Source organism: Lissotriton helveticus, chromosome 1_2 (genome assembly GCF_964261635.1).
Source record: "Lissotriton helveticus chromosome 1_2, aLisHel1.1, whole genome shotgun sequence".
NCBI lineage: Eukaryota > Metazoa > Chordata > Amphibia > Caudata > Salamandridae > Lissotriton > Lissotriton helveticus.
Window position 1 is genome coordinate 456,447,930 of NC_136058.1, and position 26,234 is coordinate 456,474,163.

At 45.8% G+C, this 26,234-nt stretch overlaps 2 protein-coding genes across 7 annotated transcripts in view; one reads left to right on the plus strand and one right to left on the minus strand.

Moving 5' to 3' along the window:
* LOC144807723 (uncharacterized) overlaps positions 1–26,234 on the plus strand; it is a 1,505,442-nt gene that overhangs the window by 952,550 nt on the left and 526,658 nt on the right. The gene's annotated exons all lie outside the window — the stretch shown is intronic.
* LOC144807725 (uncharacterized) overlaps positions 9,027–26,234 on the minus strand; it is an 84,904-nt gene continuing 67,696 nt past the window's right edge. For both annotated transcript variants that reach the window (XM_078673391.1, XM_078673390.1), the window contains exons 4-5: positions 23,784–24,287; positions 9,027–10,084 (exon numbers count right to left, since the gene is read on the minus strand). In XM_078673391.1, the coding sequence (XP_078529517.1) occupies positions 9,636–10,084; positions 23,784–24,287 (953 nt within the window). In that variant the 3' untranslated portion in view covers positions 9,027–9,635. The remainder of the gene's footprint in view (positions 10,085–23,783; positions 24,288–26,234) is intronic.

Here is a 26,234-nt window from a genome sequence, read left to right on the forward strand (position 1 = left end):
GGTTTACATGAGAATAATATGTTATTGCTCTACTATCTGCTTTGCTTGTTAAACTATATCTGTACAGCGAGTGCTAAAGTTTCAAGAACAACACGATACAGAATTGTTATGAGGTCTGATCTCCACGACTTCATACTCATAACATAAGTGCAACTTCTGCCAATTCTGGGCATGAGGCGGGTTTTATATTGCTTTGCCGAACACACATACACAACAGTTGATGCGGTTCACATGAAGAGAGAGCTGGTGTATGCTGATGTGATTCCTTCAAATCTAAGACACTAAAGTATGGGCACGCCCTAAACCAACACAAAGAGACCTTCTTAGCAAATAATATAATATGTGTATTAGGGAGGGTGAGATATAAGCAGCCGCGGGCCGTGGAGGGAGTTACGGTGAGGCAGGGAGGCGGGGAGGGGGAGAAGCAGGGTGGAGCCCTCTCTACCTTGCCCCTCCCCCTCCCCGCCTCCCTGCCCCACCGTAACTCCCTCCACGGCCCGCGGCTGCTTATAAGTGTTGCTAACTCTTATTCATTTACAGCATGTTAACATACTGTCACCATTCGCTTTTTATGTACTAGTAACTATGCTGGTAATTTTGCTACTGATAATATGTGTACTTGTATTCTCCACCCTGCTTCTCCCCCTCCCCGCCTCCCTGCCTCACCGTAACTCCCTCCACGGCCCGCGGCTGCTTATAAGTGTTGCTAACTCTTATTCATTTACAGCATGTTAACATACTATCACCATTCGCTTTTTATGTACTAGTAACTATGCTGGTAATTTTGCTACTGATAATATGTGTACTTGTATTATCTAAGGTACTACGCCTGAGAAGACGGCATTAGTAAATAAACATTTCAAATACACATGTGTTCTTCTTAACTCCATGTTCTGGTTTCTAAGAAATATATAACGACCGACTGTTCATGAGTTCCACGTATCCTGAGGTACTATAAGTTCATATTCTGGATTGTCTAAACATTGAGAGTTTGTTATATCCAATGTGACACTGTACCTAGCTTGCTAAGGAGTTTTTGATTACTAACGTGAGTTTTGGGACACCCTAATTCGCCGAGGTTCCAATCCTCTGTCCACAGTTCTGTGTGAGAACAGAAACCCTGCGACAGGGGCACCCCCGACCCTTGCTGGAGCTTCATCACACTTGTGATACAACTCCAGCAATGCGCCACCTTTACGGCACAGATACATCACGCATCTGTGCTGTTTTTGCCCCATGATGCGCCGCATTGTAAATGCAGCACACCATAGGTGACGGAACAGCGGCACAGAATGACTAACACATCCCTGGTGATGCGCCAGTCATCATAAATGTATCCCTATGCTTCTTATCTTGTTAGAGATGAACCGCCATATGTATCATCAAAGTTTTTTGCATTTCCTAAATAGCGAACTTTAAGGAATAAATAGCGATTCTTTACCATTCCTAGTTTGCGATTAGCTATTTGCTAATTACAAATTACCCATTCATTTCCTTCATTTCCATAGGGCGGTTGGACTCACTTTTAGCTCGAACGGCTGAATGGATTTCCACGAAACTTGGCAAAATTGTAGGGACTGGTAGCCCGATGTGCCTTTGCTATGTCTCAAGATATATGCTCCAGTGGTTTTTACGAAAATTAACTTTGAAAAATATATATTGGGCTACATTGGCCTATATATATGTTGGAGCCCAAATGTAGCCCAATGTAGCCCAATGAAGCCCAATGTAGCCCAATGTAGCCCAAAGATGGCCGCCAGACACACAAAAAAACAAATGTAGCCCAAATATCAGCCAGATGTAGCCCAACTATAGCCCAGTGACAGAATGACCAATCAGCTTCGCAAACCTCCGTTACGCGAAGCGGAGCGCTGTTACAGATATATATCTTTTTTTGAACGTTAATTTCTCAAAATCCACTGGAGCACATATATTGAGACCTAGCAAAGGCACATCGGGCTACCAGTCCCTAATATTTTGCCAAGTTTCGTGCAAATCCATTCAGCCGTTCGATTATTATTATTATTATTTTTTTTTGCCCCGCGGGGCCCTTTTAAAACCTCCACATCAAACCTAGGGGGTCAGCGAGGATCTACTATGCCCCCTTATAGTTATTTCCCCCTTTGTTTTGACCTCCTCTTGTCTCTCGATCCTACCGAGAGACAAGATGGCGGCCGCTACGGACTTTTTGGAATGTTGACAGACGCCGGAGAGCCAATCAGCTTCGCTTCTCAAAGCTCCGTTGCGCGTAAAGTACGCGTCCTGGGACGCTGCCAGGTCCGCTGTTACAGATATATATCTTTTTTTAAACGTTAATTTCTCAAAATCCACCGGAGCACATATATTGAGACCTACAAAAGGCACATCGGGCTACCAGTCCCTACAATTTTGCCAAGTTTCGTGCAAATCCATTCAGCCGTTCGGGCTAAAAGTGAGGCCAACCGCCCTATGGAAAACTCAATGTTAAAAACACGTTTTGGGACCCCCCTTTTTTCTCGGCCCCCCCTTGACGAACCCCCCCCAAATTTTCAAGGGCTGCTCAGAAACAAAATGTGCCATTTTCCTGAAAATTTCAGCCAATTCCGTCCACAAACGCCAAAGTTATTAGACATAGAATTTTCAAAAATCCCATAGAGAAAAAATCCTAACTATATATACCTACTGGCGACCGCCAGTAGGTAATATATATTACCTACTGGCAGTCGCCAGTAGGTAGTTATAGTTAGGATTGATTTCCATAGGGAAATCGCAACATTCTATTGGGAATAACTTTGGCGCCGGTTGAGGAATCTGCCTGAATTGTTCAGCAACGTTGCCTCACGGCGCTCCGGTCCTTTCCTGAAAGTTTGGGGAGGATTCGTCAAGCGGGGGCCGAGATAAAAGGGGGGTCCCAAAACGTGTTTTTCCCATGTTAATTTCCATAGGGCGGTCGGTCGCACTTTTAGCTCGAACGGCTGAATGGATTTTCACCAAACTTGCAAAAATTGTAGGGACTGGTAGCCCGATGTGCCTTTGCTATGTCTCAAGATATGTGCTCCAGAGGATTTAGAGTAATTTAGGTTAAAAAAAATGTATATATCTATAAGCGCGCCCCGGTACGCGCCACGCGACTTGCGCACGGAAAGCTGATTGGCTCTCGGGTGTCTGTAAACATTCGAAACAGTCCGGAGCGGCCGCCATCTTGTGTCTCGTTAGGATCGAGACACAAGAGGTGGTAAAAACAAAGGGGGATATAACCAAAAGGGGGCAGGGTAGACCCCCCCTGACCCCCTAGGTTTGATGTGGGGGCCATAAAAGGGTCCCTCGGGTAAAAAATATATTTTTTATTTTTTTCGGTTTTCGCGGGGGGAGCGCCCGGTACGCGCACCGGGGAGCGTACCAGGGAGCGTACCATGGGGAAAAAAGAATGACAGAGGTTTTAAAAAATGTAGTATTTTTTTATAAATTAGAGGTAGTTCTAAAAAGAACAGTTTTTTTATTTTTGTTGTTTTATATATATATATTTTTTTTTTTTTAATTTTTTATTTTTGGGGCTTTTCTGAATAATTTTATATTTTTTTTAGTTTTTCTGGGGTCAAACAAAACACAGGGAATTGCAAACAGCTCAACTGGATTTGTACATTAGGGACCATCTCCCTAGCCTCTTCACCCGATGGAGTGGGTTGATTGGAGGCGCTTGAAGGAGAAGGATGGGGAGGGTTTCTGGTCAGTTCCCTGACCTCTGCTGCCGAATAATTGATCGGGTGCTTCCTCTGCATATGTCGGATCATAGTGTGGTTCCCAAAAGAGTACTTCTTCTTTGGGTTCCCTCTTGACAGTTCTGCGCCACAGATGAGGCAAGTCACCTTAGCTGCATTCACTTTTTTTGCACCCCTTGGCATCTTGTAAAACTGCCAAATAAAATGTTCCTTGGGTCTGTATGGGGGATTGTCCTCACGCAGAAAGTGCCTCTCCTTCTCCTCCTCTTCGTCCTCCTCTTCTTCTTGACCACCAATGTAGACTTGTTGTGGTCCTTGTGGTGGTGGTGGAGGTGGTGGTGGTGCAGATGCAGCTGCTACTAGTGAAGCCATTTCTCTCAGAATGAATGCAGGTCTTCTTCACACAAACAACAAAGTGAGAATAAGGAAAAAGGAGGGGTCTTTCATCATTTGGAAAACAAAACTCTTGTGAACCAATCAAAAGTGTTATTTTGAGGTCACATGACCCGACGCGCTTACGCTACGCTCCCCGGGGCGCGCCCGAGGGCGAGTCGCGTAAGCGCGTCAGGACGTTGCACGATCGTATGCGCTCGCGTGCTTCCGGGTGCGCTTACGCAGTGCGTCATATGACGCATCACGCATTTACGCGAAACGTCACGATGTTGTTTTCGTTCGCGAGAATTGCGCTAACGGGACGCTCACCGGTACGCGCCCCGGGGCGCACCAAAGCACTGCACTTACCCGTGCGTTCACCGGTACGTGCCCCGGGAGCGCCCCAAGGCAAAAAATGTAAAAAAAAAAAAATAATTTTTACATAATTATACAATATAAAATTCGTTATAAAAAATATTACTTTTCATACCTATAGAGACTTGCTATTAAAAAACCATTGAAATTCACTGAAAAAACCATAGGTTTCACACAAGTTATAGTTAGGAATTAGCATTTAAAAACCTATTAAATTCACTGAAAAAACCATCGGTTTCACACCAGTTATAGTTAGCTGGAAGTTTTACTCGCATAAAACCATTGAAATTCCCACGTTATAGTTAGTTGGACTCACTATAACTTGCGCGTGCAATGCACTGCTGATGACGTCACATATTACATCACTCATGACATGGTCAGTGACATCACTCATGACATCACTGATGACACCATCCTTGTGACAGAGTGACAGACCTCCTTTCACTGTAATGTAACCCTTGAAACACATATTCAAAAATAGAAACTAAAATTTTCAAAAAAATGGAGATACCCATACCAGTTACAACAACCAATTCAATAATTCCACCATCTATATACACATCCACTCATTCACCAACAGTTCTATATAGTCACTCATACATATACTCACTCATCATATGTAGTGATACACCTATACATCCTGTTACACACCGGCAGTCATCCAAAAGTTACTCACACACATACTCACACATGCAAATAAACTATTGAACATCCATTTATTTGCATATACAGCTATACACACACTACCACTTTACTTCTAAGGAAACTTACAAATACTTACTCTCTTAAAAAATCACTTATAGAAAAACATACAAATTTAAAACAGGAACTCTTACAATCCCTCACTCTCACATATACTCACTTATATACATCAATATTCACATATACTAGATTAAAACATATGTAGTTACTGATAAAGACACTAGTGAGATAGTCATTCACTCACTAACACACACATATACACACTCATCCACCCATACAGTCCTGCACATATGCTGTCTTCAAAACACATACAAAGAGAGAGTCAGTCATTCATGCATCTATGTGCTAAGTAATACCCCACCAAACCATACAAACACTCATACTGATACTAAGAAAAACATCTAATAACCCATATACATACACATGTACCTACTCACCAACCCATGCAGCCACTTATACAGAAAGTGAAACAATAATACATATATTTAAATATTTAAACATTACTCACTAATATTTATTTTTCAGAAAGGCACACGTTCACTGTATGGTGTCTTCAGTGATGTCATGAGTGATGTCACTGACCATGTCATGAGTGATGTAATATGTGACGTCATCAGCAGTGCATTGCGCGCGCAAGTTATAGTGAGTCCAACTAACTATAACGTGGGAATTTCATTGGTTTTATGCCAGTAAAATTTCCAGCTAACTATAACTGGTGTGAAACCTATGGTTTTTCCAGTGAATATATATATATATATATATATATATGCATATAACACTGGAACCCTTCCTCCTTGTGTGCTGGGCAGCCTTAAGTTCAAAAGTGCTAGGTGAGAGGTTTTAGTAGAGATTCATCTCTCTCCCATTAATGCAACTTTGCTTGCTGTCCTATATTTTGAATGTTTTGTAAATATACCTCATGGTTTCTTAAGTTTAAAAGTCGGCAACTAAGGCCACTAAGCCACATCTCATTTCACCTGTTATGTTGATCCTTCCAACGTGTGGAAATGTTCTGAGAGCTAGAGGAAAAGTTTCCTCATACATTGCATGCTGGAGTAAAACTGGCTGCACTTAAGGGAAGTTCTCTTGCAGATGGGAGCAAAATGTCCTTTTGAATTGAATCATCTGCATACTCTGGCCTTTTTGACACATCTAAATCATGTCTTTTACATCTTGTGTAAGCTGTCCACACGCCAGCTATCTGGCATACAGTCACACATCTACAAGTGTAAAGAAAATCATACCTGGGAAAACAGAAAACAATCACTCCTAAGAAAGCTTAATGAGGATCATTCAACTCACAGATTTTGCTCGGGAACCCTCGCCTACTACTGAAGCATGAAACTTCCATCGAACAATCCACCTGTTCATAGCCTGAGCACAGTATGTTAACAATCCATCCTTAGATGGCTTTTGTCTTAAACACATGCTTTTCACATTAAGTAGGTTGGGCCTACTGACTTTGTCATATTGATTCATGATAACAGATGAAACCTATGAAACCTGTCCTGACGTTCACCTTTACCCTTGGTGATTGCTTCTCACGATGAATATGCTAGACCAACGGCCTTACTCCTAATGTTTCATAATAAAAAGACCACGCCCAAGCCATTCGACGTCTCATTCCCAGTGCACCAAACAGACGTATAGTTTGTCGCCCTAACCATCGAAGCTTTCCCACAATACAGCCATCGGACACATAGTCATAAAACTGGAAAGGTTGGCAAAGTATGGCCTGTCCAAATACCCACTAATAATGATTCTGACATAGCAGGCCTTCTATATCAACTTTGTGTTACACTGAGTGAGGGATACAAAAACCATTGCCTACTATGGCACTTCTGTCAGATTCCATATTATATCCTAAGTGTAGGCTTTAAAAGACACAATGACATTCAAACCTTCAATGTCTATCGACCTCAACACATGCTTTTCACAATAAATGTGCCAGACCTAGTGCCTTGTGCCTTCATCATAACATTTATTCATAGACAGTTGCAGTGAGTGTACATTTTAGAATACAAGTAGCATTTTAGTACAAGCACACATAGTTGGCCCATTCAAACCTGCAAGTTGTGAGAACCATGATGTGGGTGGTGCCTATGCCCCGCTCTCAGTAAGACTTCCAAAGCTCATTTACCATGATCATATAAGGTCAGGTAACAGTTGCACTTTCACGCTGGAAAAAGAAGTCCATGTGGATTGGTGAAGCCCTGGGTCTCAAACACAACACTGAAGTCTGAAGCGCAACTGTAATAACCACACTCCTCCTCTGTGCTGCTGCCAGAGAAAAGCAAACACTACCAATGATCTTGTTATCTAAGACAATGTCACGTGTGTGTCCAAGTTAAAGCTCGGACAACTGGCTAAATGAATAACATCATCACAGCTGTTTGTAGGGCACTTTTTTTGCAGAGCCCATAACTTTCGCCGAAACAAAATATGTACTCCAGACTATGAACATAAGGACGGAGTCAACGCCTCCCACCTGTTAGGGCTTGTTAAAGTCTGTTTTTGGGATTGATCGCATAATGTCCGGCAACAGCTGCAATATCAACCAGATCCCATGAGCCTGCAGATGAATCCGGATGAAGGGTTTGTGAGTGATGGGCTGATGGCCGTTGATGTCATCAGGGGCCGGTGTGGGATTCTGTAGGAGTGGGAGGACCCGGCCTGGCTTGAGAGCTTCTGAGAAGATACCTTGAGTGAGGGAGGCCTTGGCATTGGGGAGTACGGGTGAGAAGGAGTGCCCTGAGTGAGCTTTGATGAAGGGTGAGGGTAGGACATTATAGGTTTCTTTTACAAGGTCCCTGCACTGCCAGAACGTCCATTATAGTGGCACACATTGCAGTACCACAGATGCAAGGTAACGTAAATCCACCCTTTACGGCTTTTCAGGGCATTCTAGATATGGTGTTAGGCAACGCAGCACAAGTCTCTGCGTTGCCTCGCGCTGGGGTGAGGCTTTCCTGGGGCGTTCCTGTCGGTGTTCCCACGTAACACCCCTGGCACTTGACACATTCCTAGATTTACAATGTTCTGTAGACGTAGGAATGCGGCAGAATCCTACGCATTGTAAGGAGTAAGGGAGATGCAACCAGGAGAAATACCTTCGTTCTCCAACTTGTTTTCCTCTGCATTAAGCAGATCACATAGAAGGGGATAACTGCCTCCATGGATTGCATTTGTGCAGGATGCTGTCCTTTCCTGCACAAAAACAATAATGCCCACCACGCAGCACCGTGGCGCTTGGCAGTCTCTTTGGTGCCAGGGCAGGGACAGAGGACAGGAATGAGCTGTATCTGATCAACAAGGCACATTCCTGCCTTTTCTTTTCTCGTACGGCAGTGCAGTGGGAAGACTTGCAGTGTCGCCCTTCAGCAAAATATAATAAATGCATCCCTATCTTTATAAGAAATCCATTTGAGGGAATATGATGGTGAGACAGGAATTTGAAGATTAGTTGTTGCTGGGTTTTAGGGCAAGGTGTAGGTGCAGGAGATGAAGGGGGTTGGTGTTGTCGATGTGCTGTGGGATGAAGCAGGGTTGGTGTTGGCGATGTGCTGTGGGATGAAGCAGGATTGGTGTTGGCGATGTGCTGTGGGATGAAGCAGGGTTGCTGTTGTCGATGTGCTGTCGGATGAAGCAGGGTTGGTGTTGTTCGGTGTGCTGTGGGATGAAACAAAGTTGGTGTTGTCGATGCGCTGTGAGATGAAACAGGGTTGGTGTTGGCGATGTGCTGTGGGATAAAGCAGCGGGGTTGGTGTTGGTGATGTGCTGTGGGATGAAGCGGGGTTGGTGTTGTCGATGTGCTGTGGGATGAAGCGGGGTTGGTGTTGTCGATGTGCTGTGGGATGAAGCAGGGTTGGTGTTGTCAATGTGCTGTGGGATGAAGCGGGGTTGGTGTTGTCGATGTGCTGTGGGATGAAGCAGGGTTGGTGTTGTTCGGTGTGCTGTGGGATGAAGCAAAGTTGGTGTTGTCGATGTGCTGTGAGATGAAACAGGGTTGGTGTTGGCGATGTGCTGTGGGATAAAGCAGCGGGGTTGGTGTTGGCGATGCGCTGTGGGATGAAGCGGGGTTGGTGTTGTCGATGTGCTGTGGGATGAAGCGAGGTTGGTGTTGTCGATGTGCTGTGGGATGAAGCAGGGTTGGTGTTGTCGATGTGCTGTGGGATGAAGCGGGGTTGGTGTTGTCGTTGTGCTGTGGGATGAAGCAGAGTTGGTGTTGTCGATGGGCTGGCAAGAGGTTCATGGGATCGCACTTTTCTGTGTAACAAGGAAGAGGTGGGTCTGGCAGGGAGTTGATGCTGTGCCTGATTTTATGCCTTCTTTAGGCTCGAGGGCACAGTCAGCTGGCAGCACATTCACAATTAAGGAGCGAAGCTTAGGAGATGTGAGAGTTTCACCCAAAGGTGTTGCAGATCAGAATGCAAAAAGGGCAGATTACAGGGATTGCCAGACACTGCAGTGCTTTAGGAACGCACTGATTTAGGACGCTGCAGCTTTCTTCAACCCACGGTTAGCCTCTTCCAGCTTTTGTATGACGGTTTGTAATTTACCATAAATTAGGAATGCGTAATCTGAACTACCTTTAACCAGGGGGCGAAAAGCCCCTGCAATTTCATTCAAGACTTCAAGCAGACCATCAAGCAGTTCACTGAGCCCCGGGGACATGCTTTCCGGACTGGTCTTGGCAGCAACAGTGCTCAGCAAACTGATGCATTTACTCAAGTAGAACTTGAATTTGTACCAAATTGTATGCAGTGCAGTTCCCGAGTTTAGATCCTGTTGGAGGGCTTGAACTTGTGCCCTGTTAGCCAGAAGGTTCTCTTCTATGGAACGGATCTCTATCCCATACTTCAGTGCTCTTCTAGCGTCTAGTAGTTCCTTTTCTGCATTTTTCTGATCTTCCTTTGCTTTCTTGATTATGTTAGTACCTAACAGAACGGGAAAAAAGACTACATGTTTATCGGTACACTGTAACACTGACGTGTGTGAATACATATAAACTAAGTTTTTACTCAAACCATTCACTCATCAGAGGGCAAAGCATATCATTGCAATTGTTTAACATTTGGATATGAGTTAGCTTTTTAAATTGATTTTGGGCCAGATGTAGGTAAATTCAAATTTGCGAGTCCTTAATAGCAAATTTTACCGATTCGCTATGAAGGACTCACAAAATTGAATGTAGGTAGGAATCGCTAAAATATTAGCGATTCCTTCAAATTCCTTAGTAACGAATCACTTATTGAGATTCGTTAATAAGGAATACCTACTTATTCATTCCAATGGGCTAGGAGGCCCATAGGAATGAATGGAAAGATATTCACTATTTGCGATTCGGTATTAAAGAATCGCAAATAACGGGAGCTATTTCAAGAGCACCAGGGTGTCAGAAGGAGACCCTGTGGCACCCCTGAAAATGTGCATGTGTGCACATGTGGCGCACATGCATGCCTTAAGGGCATGGATGTGTGCCACATTGCACTTTTAAAAAAGCAAAAAAAGTGCTTTTTTAAAGGAAATCGCTAATTACCATTGTTAGACCTGGCACTATTGGCGTGGGTCTCCCTTCCATTTTGTTGCTGTTGCCTCATGTGTTTTTACTGGTGTTAGCTGCTCAGAGCACTGTGCCACTGACAACCAGTGCCACAGTGTAAGTGCTCCCTGTGTAAATTGCTATATTGATTGGATTCCATGATTGGCTTATTTGGTTTACTATCAGACCCTAGTACAGTGCACCAGGAGTGCCAGGGCTTGTAAATCCAAATGCTGCTAGTGGGCTTGCAGCACTGGTTGTGCCACCCACAAAAGCAGCCTTGTAAAATATGTCTTAGGTCTGCCATTGCAGAGCCTGCATGCAGTCTGGTACTGTCCTGCTGACTGGGCGAGTGCACCCACTTGCCAGTCCCTAAACCTTCCCTTAACTTCATATTAGTCACCACTATGGTAGGCCCAAGGGCAGGTTGCATTGTAAGTATAAGGTAGGACAAGCCCTGATGTGTGTGGCATGTCCTAATAGTGAATTACAGCCATTTTCGTTTTTCACTATTGCAAGGCTACCTGTTCTCATAGGCCAGAATGGGATGTTGGAATTATTACACTGTATAATCCTAGCAGACTCAGAGAACATGGTAGAAATTCGAGTTTAGTATGCCTGAACTCAGAATAAGAAAATACATCTTTTAGTAAAGTTTATTTTAATATTCTGTGTTTGCTTGCCTAACCATTTCAGTCCGCCTCTGCTAGAATGTGTATCTGATATCTGGTTTCTGTGAGTGACAGGGCTGGGGAATTCCAGGAGACAGGCTGGGGCAGCCCGGTGGTGAATAGAAAGATTTACATCCAGATGGGTGGGAGGAGTACACCTGGGTTCTGAATAGGACTGTGCCTTTCCACCACAATGCTGGCTCCACCCCCTGGGGAGTGTCTGATGTCTCTGCCCTGCACCCTGAATAGAAAAGTCAGAGTCATGTCAACAAAGTGCTCAAGAACTGGACTGGACTAAGGAAAGGCCCCTGGCCTCAGAGAACAAAAGATTAGGGGTATAAGTATGGGGACCCTGCTCCCAAGATATTAGATCCTGCTTTAACAAGAAGAAACCTCTGCCCGAGGAGAAGGAGCTGGGAAAGCTGTAATGAGGAACACTGTCCCTGACCTTGGGGATTGGCCTGCAGTGGTTGCCTTGCTGCTGAAGGAGAGGAGAAAGACTTTAAAATACTTTACTTTTAACTTGTGCTTAAAGATCTCAAAGGGCCTGTGAGTGAGCGTGCCCCATGAACGAAGTCCCAGGACCAGTGGACTTCATCCGCCTCACACTCCGCTGCTCGAAACGCTGTTTTCAGTATTTGGCCTAGGCTGGGAGCTGTGTACGCCTCATACAACCAAATCGTGTCCAGCAACGCACCGTACCCCGCCTGTTCGCCTCAATCAACGCAACCAACGAATCGTAGATCGCACCGTGAAAGGCCGACCCCGCCGCGTACAAACGCTTTGCCTCATCGAGTCATCCTGGTTGGTATGACCGGCACACTGCCGCCAAGTTCAAGGCTGCTGCTCGCATCTGAAAGGGGAGTACGCTCCATACGTCCGCCTCGCACCGCAGCCAAGATTAAACGCCTTGGCTCCCGCAGTACAGCTTGTACCCCGCATATTAAGCTGAATGTCTCGCATCCAGCACCGTCCGCCTCACTCTACGTGGCTCTCCACTCTACGCCTCACACTGATGACTGCAACAAGCCGGGGCTCACAGAGTGAGTGGCCGACAAACGCTTCTGTATCACCTTCTTTTTACAGCGCCTCGTCCGTGCCGGACTCATCACCTCAAGGTACTGTGTACACCTTGAACCCCCATCCTAATATGCATCGGACGGAAGCGTCCGCTGCCTGCATTAGACTCTTTGAGTTCATTTTTTTATTGCTGTGAGAGCCGAACCCAGAGAACGAGTCGCACAGAACTTAAAAATTACGCATTTAACAAGAACTCTTCACTGGTAATGAGTATTGTGGCCATTTGTGTCGTTATGTTGCTCTTGTGCTAAGTCTTATATAAAAGAAACCTATTTTTGATATATTCCCAGTGTGGTGTCCATTTGTGGTGTTGTCACTTAGTTACTGTATGTGGTCATAAATGCTTAACCTGCAAATGTCTCTGAAATAAGCCTTGACTGCTCGCGCCAAGCTACCTAGAGGGTGAGCAGGGGTATTTTGGGAGACTACCTACTTATCCTGACTAGAGGAGAGGGTCCCTGCTTGTCACAAGTACCTACTAGTGCCAACCAGAGACCCCCAAATCTAACATTGGTGGTCAGCGGTGAGGATTCTGTATTTGTTTTTGTGATACATGTACAGTGATTGGTGAACACTACTTAGTGACTGCAGACCATAACGCAACCACATACTTTTTGATTTTTGTTTGCTAAGAGATCTCCATTTTTTGCAAAGTCATGCCTGATTCTGTCAATGGGGAGAAGGCAGCATCTATACTCTCTGATGGAATTGAAATAAAATGGGAAGAAGAGAGACTAGAGTGCTACACCGTAGCCCAGCTGAAGGGCTTTTGCAAAATCTTCAGAGTTCCCCAGTCTGGATGTAGAAACAAGCCAGACTACAAAAAGGTGCTCAGGGCCTGGATTGAGTAAAGGAGGGCACCTGAGGATTTGGTGGAAACTGAGCAAACAGAGGGCAACAATTGCTTTGGCAGAGTCCTGTCACCAGAAGAGTTGGCAGACAGGACGGAAACCAGGATGCATGAAATGGAGATGGCAAAACTTAAACTGAATGGGAAACTGGAGCTGGAAAGCAAAAAGCTGGCTCTGGAAGAGAGAAGAATCCAAATGGAGCATGAAATGAAGTTGAGGGAAATGGAGCTAAAGTCCAGGGGCCTCATTTATGAGGCTGTGCGTCACTTTTACGCCGCTGGTGTGTCACTTTTTGTGACGCATCAGTGCCGTAAAAAATGCGCCTTGTTGCGCCATATTTACAAAGTGACGCATCTAGGTAGATGCGTCACTTTGTAAACCCCTGCGCCACATTATACCTGCGCCAGGTATAATGTATGCAAGGGGGCGTATTGACGCAAGAAAGGGTTGTAGAAGTGATGCAGTGAAATCTATGTGATTTCACTGCGTCGCTTCTAGGACACAAATGCGTCAATTTCTTACGCCTGCCTCACAGCAGGCGTAAGACTGACGCAGGCCCTTTCACATGGGGCTTGCATACATTGCTGGAGTTGCGTCACTTTTGTGACACACTCCAGCAATGCGTCACTTTTGCGCCATACAGATACGTTAGAAATACTGACGTATCTGTAACTCCTTGCGCAATGATGCGTCATACTGTAAATATGACGCATCATTGGTGGTGCAAGGAGGGCGCAGTGAAAAGTGACGCATCGCTGTTTTCATGCAGCGATGTGTCACTTTTAATAAATAAGGCCCTAAGAGTGGTACACCGCCAGTGCAGGCAGAACCAAGGGTGTACATACCAAAGGAAGTGGTTAAAGATTTTTTTTTTAAATGATGACATAGGGCAGTGGTTCAAGGCCTATGAGGTAGCCATGTCTTCCCACCGGGTCCCTGAGAGAGATTGGGGAGCGGGGTTGTGGGGACGTTTCCTGAGTGAGGGCCGGGACACACTGCTGGATTTGCCCTCAGATGTTTATAATTCTTATCCACACATGAAGGATGCTTTGATGACCAGATATGGGTTAACTCCTGAGTTGTATAGACAGAGGATCAGGGTTGCACAAAGATTCCTAACAGTACTTATGTTGAGTATGTAACTTTTTTCTGCAGAGCACTGGATGGTTGGGTGAAGGGTAGCAAAGTTGATGATTTTCAAGGGATTCTTGATTTAATTGCACGGGAGCACTTGTCCAGTAAATGTTTTCCTGAGCTACGCCAGCACCTGATTGATAGTAAGCTGACTAACCCTTGGAAGCTTGCTGAGCAGGTGGACCACTGGGTCAGTACCAGGGTCCACAAGGGTCAAGTGGGAGACTCCGTCAAGGGTGGGCAGGGTCCCCAGCAGAAGAGTGGGGGTGGCAAGGGTAAACAGAGGGAGTTCCAAAGAAGGCCCCAAAGTATTCTCCAAGGGAACCAAGGGAAAGGTTCTCAGCCTCCCCCACCCCTGAAACTGACCGGGGCCCCAACAGGCCTCCCTGTTCAAAGAGGGCCCCCAAGGTGTTACAGGTGTGGTGACCTGGGTCATTTTGCCAATGATCTCAAGTGTCGCCTGTTTGGTAAACCATTTACAACAAGGGGTGGTGATGGACAGAGTCTCTGAATTAAGCAGAGTACTCTCACCCAGTCAAGAGATCAGGGCTAGATCCAACACAGTTTTTTAGCTCATTGCACCATCCCAGTTTCAGAACCTGGCTGTATGCAAATTAGTCTGTCCCTGGCCCAGTGCATCATGGGAACAGGGCAGACCAGACTACAAAAGCCAATTCTTACACTGGGAAGGAAACAAGCTTCCGGGGACCGGTTTCTGGCATTACAGCCGTCTTCGGCCCGGCTTGCTTGAATCCTGATGGTGCAATGAGCAAGGGACTCACATCTGAGTATACCCTTCCACGCTTAGGGTGGACAAAAATATTTACAACAAGGGGTGGTGATGGACAGAGTCTCTGAATTAAGCAGAGTACTCTCACCCAGTCAAGAGATCAGGGCTAGATCCAACACAGTTTTTTAGCTCATTGCACCATCCCAGTTTCAGAACCTGGCTGTATGCAAATTAGTCTGTCCCTGGCCCAGTGCATCATGGGAACAGGGCAGACCAGACTACAAAAGCCAATTCTTACACTGGGAAGGAAACAAGCTTCCGGGGACCGGTTTCTGGCATTACAGCCGTCTTCGGCCCGGCTTGCTTGAATCCTGATGGTGCAATGAGCAAGGGACTCACATCTGAGTATACCCTTCCACGCTTAGGGTGGACAAAAATATTTACAACAAGGGGTGGTGATGGACAGAGTCTCTGAATTAAGCAGAGTACTCTCACCCAGTCAAGAGATCAGGGCTAGATCCAACACAGTTTTTTAGCTCATTGCACCATCCCAGTTTCAGAACCTGGCTGTATGCAAATTAGTCTGTCCCTGGCCCAGTGCATCATGGGAACAGGGCAGACCAGACTACAAAAGCCAATTCTTACACTGGGAAGGAAACAAGCTTCCGGGGACCGGTTTCTGGCATTACAGCCGTCTTCGGCCCGGCTTGCTTGAATCCTGATGGTGCAATGAGCAAGGGACTCACATCTGAGTATACCCTTCCACGCTTAGGGTGGACAAAAATATTTACAACAAGGGGTGGTGATGGACAGAGTCTCTGAATTAAGCAGAGTACTCTCACCCAGTCAAGAGATCAGGGCTAGATCCAACACAGTTTTTTAGCTCATTGCACCATCCCAGTTTCAGAACCTGGCTGTATGCAAATTAGTCTGTCCCTGGCCCAGTGCATCATGGGAACAGGGCAGACCAGACTACAAAAGCCAATTCTTACACTGGGAAGGAAACAAGCTTCCGTGGACCGGTTTCTGGCATTATAGCCGTCTACGGCCTGGCTTGCTTGAATCCTGATGGTGCAATGAGCAAGGGACTCACATCTGAGTATACCCTTCCACGCTTAGGGTGGACAAAAATATTTACAACAAGGGGTGGTGATGGACAGAGTCTCTGAATTAAGCAGAGTACTCTCACCCAGTCAAGAGATCAGGGCTAGATCCAACACAGTTTTTTAGCTCATTGCACCATCCCAGTTTCAGAACCTGGCTGTATGCAAATTAGTCTGTCCCTGGCCCAGTGCATCATGGGAACAGGGCAGACCAGACTACAAAAGCCAATTCTTACACTGGGAAGGAAACAAGCTTCCGGGGACCAGTTTCTGGCATTACAGCCGTCTTCGGCCCGGCTTGCTTGAATCCTGATGGTGCAATGAGCAAGGGACTCACATCTGAGTATACCCTTCCACGCTTAGGGTGGACAAAAATATTTACAACAAGGGGTGGTGATGGACAGAGTCTCTGAATTAAGCAGAGTACTCTCACCCAGTCAAGAGATCAGGGCTAGATCCAACACAGTTTTTTAGCTCATTGCACCATCCCAGTTTCAGAACCTGGCTGTATGCAAATTAGTCTGTCCCTGGCCCAGTGCATCATGGGAACAGGGCAGACCAGACTACAAAAGCCAATTCTTACACTGGGAAGGAAACAAGCTTCCGGGGACCGGTTTCTGGCATTACAGCCGTCTTCGGCCCGGCTTGCTTGAATCCTGATGGTGCAATGAGCAAGGGACTCACATCTGAGTATACCCTTCCACGCTTAGGGTGGACAAAAATATTTACAACAAGGGGTGGTGATGGACAGAGTCTCTGAATTAAGCAGAGTACTCTCACCCAGTCAAGAGATCAGGGCTAGATCCAACACAGTTTTTTAGCTCATTGCACCATCCCAGTTTCAGAACCTGGCTGTATGCAAATTAGTCTGTCCCTGGCCCAGTGCATCATGGGAACAGGGCAGACCAGACTACAAAAGCCAATTCTTACACTGGGAAGGAAACAAGCTACCGGGGACCGGTTTCTGGCATTACAGCCGTCTTCGGCCCGGCTTGCTTGAATCCTGATTGTGCAATGAGCAAGGGACTCACATCTGAGTATACCCTTCCACGCTTAGGGTGGACAAAAATATTTACAACAAGGGGTGGTGATGGACAGAGTCTCTGAATTAAGCAGAGTACTCTCACCCAGTCAAGAGATCAGGGCTAGATCCAACACAGTTTTTTAGCTCATTGCACCATCCCAGTTTCAGAACCTGGCTGTATGCAAATTAGTCTGTCCCTGGCCCAGTGCATCATGGGAACAGGGCAGACCAGACTACAAAAGCCAATTCTTACACTGGGAAGGAAACAAGCTTCCGGGGACCGGTTTCTGGCATTACAGCCGTCTTCGGCCCGGCTTGCTTGAATCCTGATGGTGCAATGAGCAAGGGACTCACATCTGAGTATACCCTTCCACGCTTAGGGTGGACAAAAATATTTACAACAAGGGGTGGTGATGGACAGAGTCTCTGAATTAAGCAGAGTACTCTCACCCAGTCAAGAGATCAGGGCTAGATCCAACACAGTTTTTTTAGCTCATTGCACCATCCCAGTTTCAGAACCTGGCTGTATGCAAATTAGTCTGTCCCTGGCCCAGTGCATCATGGGAACAGGGCAGACCAGACTACAAAAGCCAATTCTTACACTGGGAAGGAAACAAGCTTCCGGGGACCGGTTTCTGGCATTACAGCCGTCTTCGGCCCGGCTTGCTTGAATCCTGATGGTGCAATGAGCAAGGGACTCACATCTGAGTATACCCTTCCACGCTTAGGGTGGACAAAAATATTTACAACAAGGGGTGGTGATGGACAGAGTCTCTGAATTAAGCAGAGTACTCTCACCCAGTCAAGAGATCAGGGCTAGATCCAACACAGTTTTTTAGCTCATTGCACCATCCCAGTTTCAGAACCAGGCTGTATGCAAATTAGTCTGTCCCTGGCCCAGTGCATCATGGGAACAGGGCAGACCAGACTACAAAAGCCAATTCTTACACTGGGAAGGAAACAAGCTTCCGGGGACCGGTTTCTGGCATTACAGCCGTCTTCGGCCCGGCTTGCTTGAATCCTGATGGTACAATGAGCAAGGGACTCACATCTGAGTATACCCTTCCACGCTTAGGGTGGACAAACATATTTACAACAAGGGGTGGTGATGGACAGAGTCTCTGAATTAAGCAGAGTACTCTCACCCAGTCAAGAGATCAGGGCTAGATCCAACACAGTTTTTTAGCTCATTGCACCATCCCAGTTTCAGAACCTGGCTGTATGCAAATTAGTCTGTCCCTGGCCCAGTGCATAATGGGAACAGGGCAGACCAGACTACATAAGCCAATTCTTACACTGGGAAGGAAACAAGCTTCCGGGGACCGGGTTCTGGCATTACAGCCGTCTTCGGCCCGGCTTGCTTGAATCCTGATGGTGCAATGAGCAAGGGACTCACATCTGAGTATACCCTTCCACGCTTAGGGTGGACAAAAATATTTACAACAAGGGGTGGTGATGGACAGAGTCTCTGAATTAAGCAGAGTACTCTCACCCAGTCAAGAGAAGCTTGTTTCCTTTCCATTAAAGAATTGGCTTGGTAGTTTGGTCTGCCCTGTTCCCATGATGCACTGGGCCAGGGTCAGACTAATTTGCATGTAGCCAGGTTCTGAGCTGGGATGGTGCAGTGAGCTAAAAAACGGTGATGGATCAAGCCCTGATCTTTTGACTGGGTAGGAGTGTTCTGCTTAACTCAGATACTCTGTCCATCACCACCCCCTTTATGAATCGTTTTGGCCACTATAGGAGTGGAAGGGTATGCTCAGACATGAGTCCCTTGCTCACTGCACCATCAGGATTCAAGCAAGCCGGGCCGAAGACGGCTGTAATGCCAGAAACCGGTCCCCGGAAGCTTGTTTCCTTTCCAGTAAAGAATTGGCTTGGTAGTTTGGTCTGCCCTGTTCCCATGATGCACTGGGCCAGGGTCAGACTAATTTGCATGTAGCCAGGTTCTGAGCTGGGATGGTGCAGTGAGCTAAAAAACGGTGATGGATCAAGCCCTGATCTTTTGACTGGGTAGGAGTGTTCTGCTTAACTCAGATACTCTGTCCATCACCACCCCCTTTATGAATTGTTTGGTAAACCAGCACCCACTGGTGCTCCGCCCCGGAAGATGGCTAGTGTTGCCTTTGGGGAGGAGGTGGAAGCCAAAGGTGGGTGGGGTTTCCCGTAGAAATGTCCCTTGTCTCTTTAGGAGACTGTAAGGTGGTCCCTGAGAACCAACTACCCAATAACACTAAGAAATATGGGCAGTGGGTGACCACCAATGGCCAAAAGGTGGGGGCTCTTAGAGATACAGGAGCCAGTGTGACAGCTGTCAAGTGTCACCTGGTGTCTAAAGAGCAGGTTGTCCCACATGCATTCTGCCGAGTTGTGAACGCCGACAACACTGAGAGTCAGTGTCCAATGGCTCAGGTTCCCTTTGAGTGGGGGGTCTCTGGTACTCTTCAGGTAGCTGTGAGGACTGCCATGCCTGTTGACTGTTTGTTGGGGAATGATTTGGAGAGCTCATCTTGGGAGAAGGTGGAGAAGAGTACTCAGCTGCAGATGGTGGGTCTGCCTGACTGGGCGTGCATGACCACCCGGTCAATGGCAGCCAGTAGGGGTGCTCAAGAGGTCCTGGAGCCTGAGAGAGAGGCCCAGGAACCGGCCTTAGAGAGAAGACGCAGGAGGCGCGGGAAACCGGCCCCTGTAGTTGCCACGGTCCAGGAGGAAGCAGACCTTGAGGGGGATGCCCTGGAACCTACTGGGGAACAGATAGCTGAACTGGGGGCCCTGCCTGAGCTGACCCATTGGCAGCAGGAAGGAGGTCCCTCCAGGGAGGAATTCTGCAGAGGGCAGAAAGAATTTCCTTCTCTCGTGGTTCTGCGGCAGCAGGCTGCAGCCCAGGCTAATGGTGATCAGTCTGGAACACATTTCATTTACTGGGAGAATGACCTCCTATATTCAGAGCCTAAGGTTGCTGAGCCTGGGTAGGCCCGTGCGCTGGTGGTACCCCATAGCTTCAGAGCCTTCCTACTGGGGCTGGGTCACGATGTGCCATTGGCAGGACATTTGAGGCAGGACAAGACCTTTGAAAGGCTTGTCACCCACTTTCATTGGCCTCAAATGCGTAGGAGCTCAGATGTTCACTGCAGGACCTGTCAGACTTGCCAGAGGTGGCTCCCCGAGAACCTGACAAAGACAATGGAAGAAGACAACGGGAGGACCAGGAACTGAGCCCGACTGCAGACGAAACCGGCGCAAATCCCTGCCAACTGCAAGCAGACTTGACAACAGGGAATTGCTCTTCTTCCTGAAGCCTGCAACGCCTCCAAGAAACCCCAGAGCCAATGCAGACTTTGTAAATTGCCAAGATCCTCCTTCTGGGCTGGGGCTCTTGACCCCGGCATCTGCCAGTGAAGCAACCTCGTGGTTGAGGACCGGAACACTCTGTGTTGACGCAACTCACCACTGGTAAGGAACCATTGCAGCTTCCCAGGCCTGTTGGTTTACCAGTCCGGTGGAATTGACCCCTGTACACCTCCATCCCCTTGAGGGATCCTCTCAGAATGATGACCAATGCTGGAAACGAAGGAATGACTGGAGTCCCTAATTTGCCAAAGAATTGGAAGAAACAAATACCTACTACAAGTTGATACAGAAAAAGGTATCACTGCCCTTTGAATGCCATAACCACACATGTAATAAATCACAATAATAGAGGAAAAATAATCATAAGAAAACACTTTAAAATGATGTGTAGAAAATTGTACAATTTATTCAAACAGTAATATATATTCATAAAAACTTCATAGTGCCATAAAAACAAGTTTAAAAAAGTGCAAATACGCACAAAGGATACATTTAGAGATTGTAAACAGGATTATACAATTAGGACTGTGCAAGTACACACAAAAAATACATTCAGAAGTTAAAAACAGAGTTGTCGACGCAGCGTTTCAGTGTTATGATGCGACCTTCATCAGGACAAATTTCTTAAAGGGGAAATCATTCAATTCTTCTGAGATGATTAGAGGATTCGGTCTCTTTCTCATGGAGTAGTTAGGTATCTCTGGGTTGTTATAATTTCCAGAATCTTATAATCTTGATGTATTTTATTATTATCTTTCCGAGCGTCACTTCAGCTTAAGTTGCTGACGCCTGCAAAGACCTTTTCAATTGGTAATTGCATTTACACTTCAGTTTTGTCCTTTTGTACTGAGTACACTTTTTGAGAGAGAGACAAGGGAGCCACCGTCTTTCTGATGATCAGGATATTCCACTGATATGTGAATCAGGCCCGATGAGCGGCGGTCGTCTGGACTCAATACAAGGACCGCTATCTTTATTGCGCTCTCGTATTTATGTGTCGGCCTCCCTGCTCCGCTTGAATCTCTGTAGTCGACTATTTTTTGTGTGTACTTGCACAGTCCTAATTGTATAATCCTGTTTACAATCTCTAAATGTATCCTTTGTGCGTATTTGCACTTTTTAAACTTGTTTTTATGGCACTATGAAGTTTTTATGAATATATATTACTGTTTGAATAAATTGTACAATTTTCTACACATCATTTTAAAGTGTTTTCTTATGATTATTTTTCCTCTATTATTGTGATTTATTACATGTGTGGTTATGGCATTCAAAGGGCAGTGATACCTTTTTCTGTATCAACTTGTAGTAGGTATTTGTTTCTTCCAATTCTTTGGCAAATTAGGGACTCCAGTCATTCCTTTGTACTACTCCTCGTCCCTTATCGGATTTTGAAGGAGACCTCCCTTATATTCTTTTACAATGCTGGAAACGGCCTCACTCCTGAGAGCCGTACCCTCTTGCCAATGACTTTGATGGCGTTCAGCAGCAACATTGGCATGACTGCCTGCTCCATGATGGTCTGCTTTGTATCACACCTGTGGCCCGTCGGTGCAGGTGAACTTTGAAACTCCTCGGTAGAGCCCTCCTTCCAGCATCTAAACAGGCAGTCCTCTGCCAAGCAAAGATGGTGCAATGAACTGCATTGCGTAAAATGAATAGAGCAGAAAATCTTCATACTTACACAGATATAGATCATTCATGCTCTCTTCTTTTGCTGGTACACGGTGTGCAGCTTAGCGCCAATGCGGACACCCGTGAAGCATACTCTAAAGGTGCCTGCGTTACAGGCAGGATTGATTTGGTGCAGAAAGGGTAACCTTCTTGCACAAAAACCATCCTTACAGGCATTGTCCTCTTTCTATGTGGTACAAAAGGGGGTGGTGATGGACGGAGCATCTGAACCCATCAAACACTCACACCCAGTCAAAAGATCTGGGTTTAATCCATCACCGTTCTTTAGCCCACTCTGCCACCGCATCACCACCCCCTTTTGTACCGCTCTTTCTATGTGGGCTGCATAATGCAGCACAACTGAAAAGAGTAAATAAAGATATTTCTCCTTGTCACACCTCACTTAGGAAAATGTAATATTCTGATGCAATCCAAGTAAATATTGGATAGTGTAAAAAATCACGGCTGGATCCATGGAAGGTCTTCTCAATTCAGAGTAATGAACGGAAGTGATTTAGGCTAAACCTTGCAGAGCCACTCAAGGTAAATCCCATTTAAAGGCTTGTGTTGTCTTCTATCGCCTAGGACCTTTAGGTCATTCTGTAGTTATGCCTAGAGAGTTGGTATTTGTCCACTCTGTGTGTGTGCGTGTATGTGTATGTATGTGTTTGTGAGTTGCCTTTCCAGCTGAGCCTCTTTAAGTGTATGCATGAGTGTGAGCATGCTGATGTGTTGTGAATATGTCTTCCAGAGTGATGAACCTGTCTATGTGAATGTGTGTGTGTTAGAAACTAGGGCCAGATGTGCACAGATTTCGCATTAGTTTGTGTTGCTTTTCAAACACAAACCTGGATTAAAATCCAGGATGACATTTAAAAACTAACGCAAATGATAAGTTGTGTTGACATATGACCAAAACTAATGCATCGAATGTCTTCAATGCATGGTGCATGGGCATTCCTGTACATCCACCCATGGATTCTGAAGCAAATGTATATCTTTCAAGACTTCTAAGCAAGGGCTCACACCTCCCTGAGGCTGGCATAATGAGAACACTTTGTTTATGTTTCCTTCTTTATTCCTCTCTGCACGTGGGCTGCATTCCGCAGCACTCATAAATAGAGGAAGTTGCATTAAAACATAGTCTTTGTGCAGGAGGGAAATCCTTTCTGCACACAACGATCCTGCCCACAGCTCACCAACCCTTGTCCTAGGGTGCAAGGGGACCTGCCTTGATTCATGGTTGCAGAGAGTGTGCCAGCACATGGAGAGGGCATTACTGCGCCAATCCTTTGTAGCTGTGGCACATTTCAGCTCTCGCCAGTTGACGCAACATATTCTGCTGCCCTGCGCTGCACAAAATCTTTGAAATTTTGGCCCTATCTGTTTATCTGGGTTTTGTCTGAGACTAAGTGATATGAATGTAGGTGTCTTGTTTCTTTATGCCATTCAATATGAGCCAAGAGCAATATATACCTATTATTGGTCCAGCAAAAGGAATAAATGCCATGCCAATGCCCCTCTTTCTTTCTGCCAGCGCCTCGTACCATTTTTTCGTCGCTCTGTCTATAGCATCAGTTGCATTCTTGAGATCTATGCTTGTTGTTTGTTGTTTGCTGGCAAGGGACTTCTGGAGTGGACTTCCAGTGAGTTGCTCTTTATAAAGGTATTTCCTAAACTTCATCGAATACTCTTCTTTGTTCAGACTGTTTTTCTTGTCATAGCGCTGTTTCATGTTTGCGCTCAGTGATATTACTAGTGCAGTGCAGGCCTCCTCCGCCTTGGACAGACTTTTGTGGGTCGACTCCAGGAGTGGGCGAACATTTGTAATGACTTGCGTCAGGTTGTGGTTGTTCAGCAAGGTTTCAGCAACAGATGTCAAGGAACTTATGGCGTCCTCAAAGGGCTGCAGAACAACCTGCTTGAAACTATTTTCTGTAACAGGAATGGCTCCCAAAATGTGACTCGGAAACACTGTACCTTAAAGGGGAGAAGTGAAGAACAAAGGTTAGAAATGTATTCATGAGGAGGGAGTCATGTTTTTCAATATTTTCAGATCGGGAGGATGTCAGAATACAAAAGATGCTGCTCTATAGCTCTATTGCTCGACAATATTTTACAACTAACACGGCTAAAACTTTTTGGGCTCGAAAGCACTGCTGGAAATGCAGGGGATCCATATGGATCTTGGGACAGGCAGCTGTGCAGTCAATCAATCATGGGTTTGTAAAGCGCAGCTACTCATGCGTCTCGTAGGGCTGGGTGTAGTTCACGAAGTAGTGCTACGCGTAGCTACGCGAAGTGCACTTCGCACTACGTGAACTTAGCTTAGCCCTACACGAACTGCGTAGTACCCTGTTCGAACTGTGCAAGATGCCGCTTTCAGTGATTGCACAGTGCGAACAAGCATCCGGCCCTGTGCAATCATTGAAAACGGCATCTTGCACATTGCGAGCTGTAGTTTTCTGCCACTCGAGCAGATTTTTACTCGAGCGGCAGCTTTCTCAACGTGGACTGGTAGTTTCTCAACACAAGCGGTCGCGAGCATACGCGACCACTCGCAATGAGAAACCTGACCTCCCCGCATTGAGAATCTCGCCGGGAGGTATATTTTCAATGATCGCGATCGGCAACTTGATGTTGGAAAAAGTCTCGCCGGGATGTCATTTTGATTGCTTGCAGTCGCCTACTGGACGTTGAGGAGCGCGAGCAAGCAAAAAATGACCGCTGCAAATTGGCTATTGTGGATACTAATAATTTGAATATTGTGTGGCTTGGTGATTTTAATGTTTATACCTTCCCTCAGTCTATGTCAAAAGTTTGTCGGTTTCAAAACGATGAAGGTAATGACTACTTACATTTCCCACATACTTCCTATGGTGATACCCTAAGTGCTGTTGTAGCAAAATTTGATTTAGACATTTTGCAGAGTGCAAAGGATGGGAGCGGGTAGGAGATCCCAACCTTTACAGGAAGGTTACCCATTGGTTACGTAACAGACCTTTGCCTGCCCATATTAATGGGGAAATCTTAAATGTTAGGCGGTCAATATGGGTGGGCTCTCGACCAAAAGATAGGAAAGGGGATGTAATCATTATAAAATTTAAAGATCACAGAGCTGTCAGGCATATTGGGGATTGGTATGAGTCAAGAAGTAGCGATTCTATTTCTACACACTATCTTAGCTACTTCTATCCATACGTTTCAGCCCAATATCCTAAAACTCATGAATCAGAAAGGCAGCTAACAAAAAGGTTTGGTTTCAGTCATCCTGGATATACTCAGAATCTTTCCTTCCAACCTCAGAGATTACCCAATTTCTATCCCAGGCAGCATTATCCACTAACCCCTAAGCTTAATATTAGGAACAATCATTTGTGGGATAACAGAGGCATAGCTCTATGTGTTTATAACATTCCTGTCCACAATCAGTTTGATGTATTTTCGGGTCTTGACTATGTGGATTGACAAAAACAGGGCATTTCTCCCACCAATGTATTAGATTAGGGGAGAATAGTGATGAACCTAAGGAGAATAGAAGACTTCAGGAGGCAAGGGAGGGCAATGAAAATAGTATTCAACCTGCCACAGTACCTACTGTGATTCATGGTCACAATGAGGAGGAAGGATGCAGGATATCCGCTAACCATGATTTAAAAGATGGGGGAAAGTGCAGAACAGCTTGCCACTCGTTAGGAGGCAGGGATTTGACTAATGCACTGATGGGTGATCGCCCAGTAAAAGAGAATAAAAAATCCTGTACATTTTTATTTTGGAATGTGGCAGGATTGAGGCAGAAAATTAGTAACCCATCCTGGGAAGGCGTTATAAATGGATCAGACATCCTGGCTTTACAAGAAACCTTGACCACTGATCCAGTATTCCTAAATGGGTATAGAACCTTTTTTACTAGGGGTCAATTTGGGA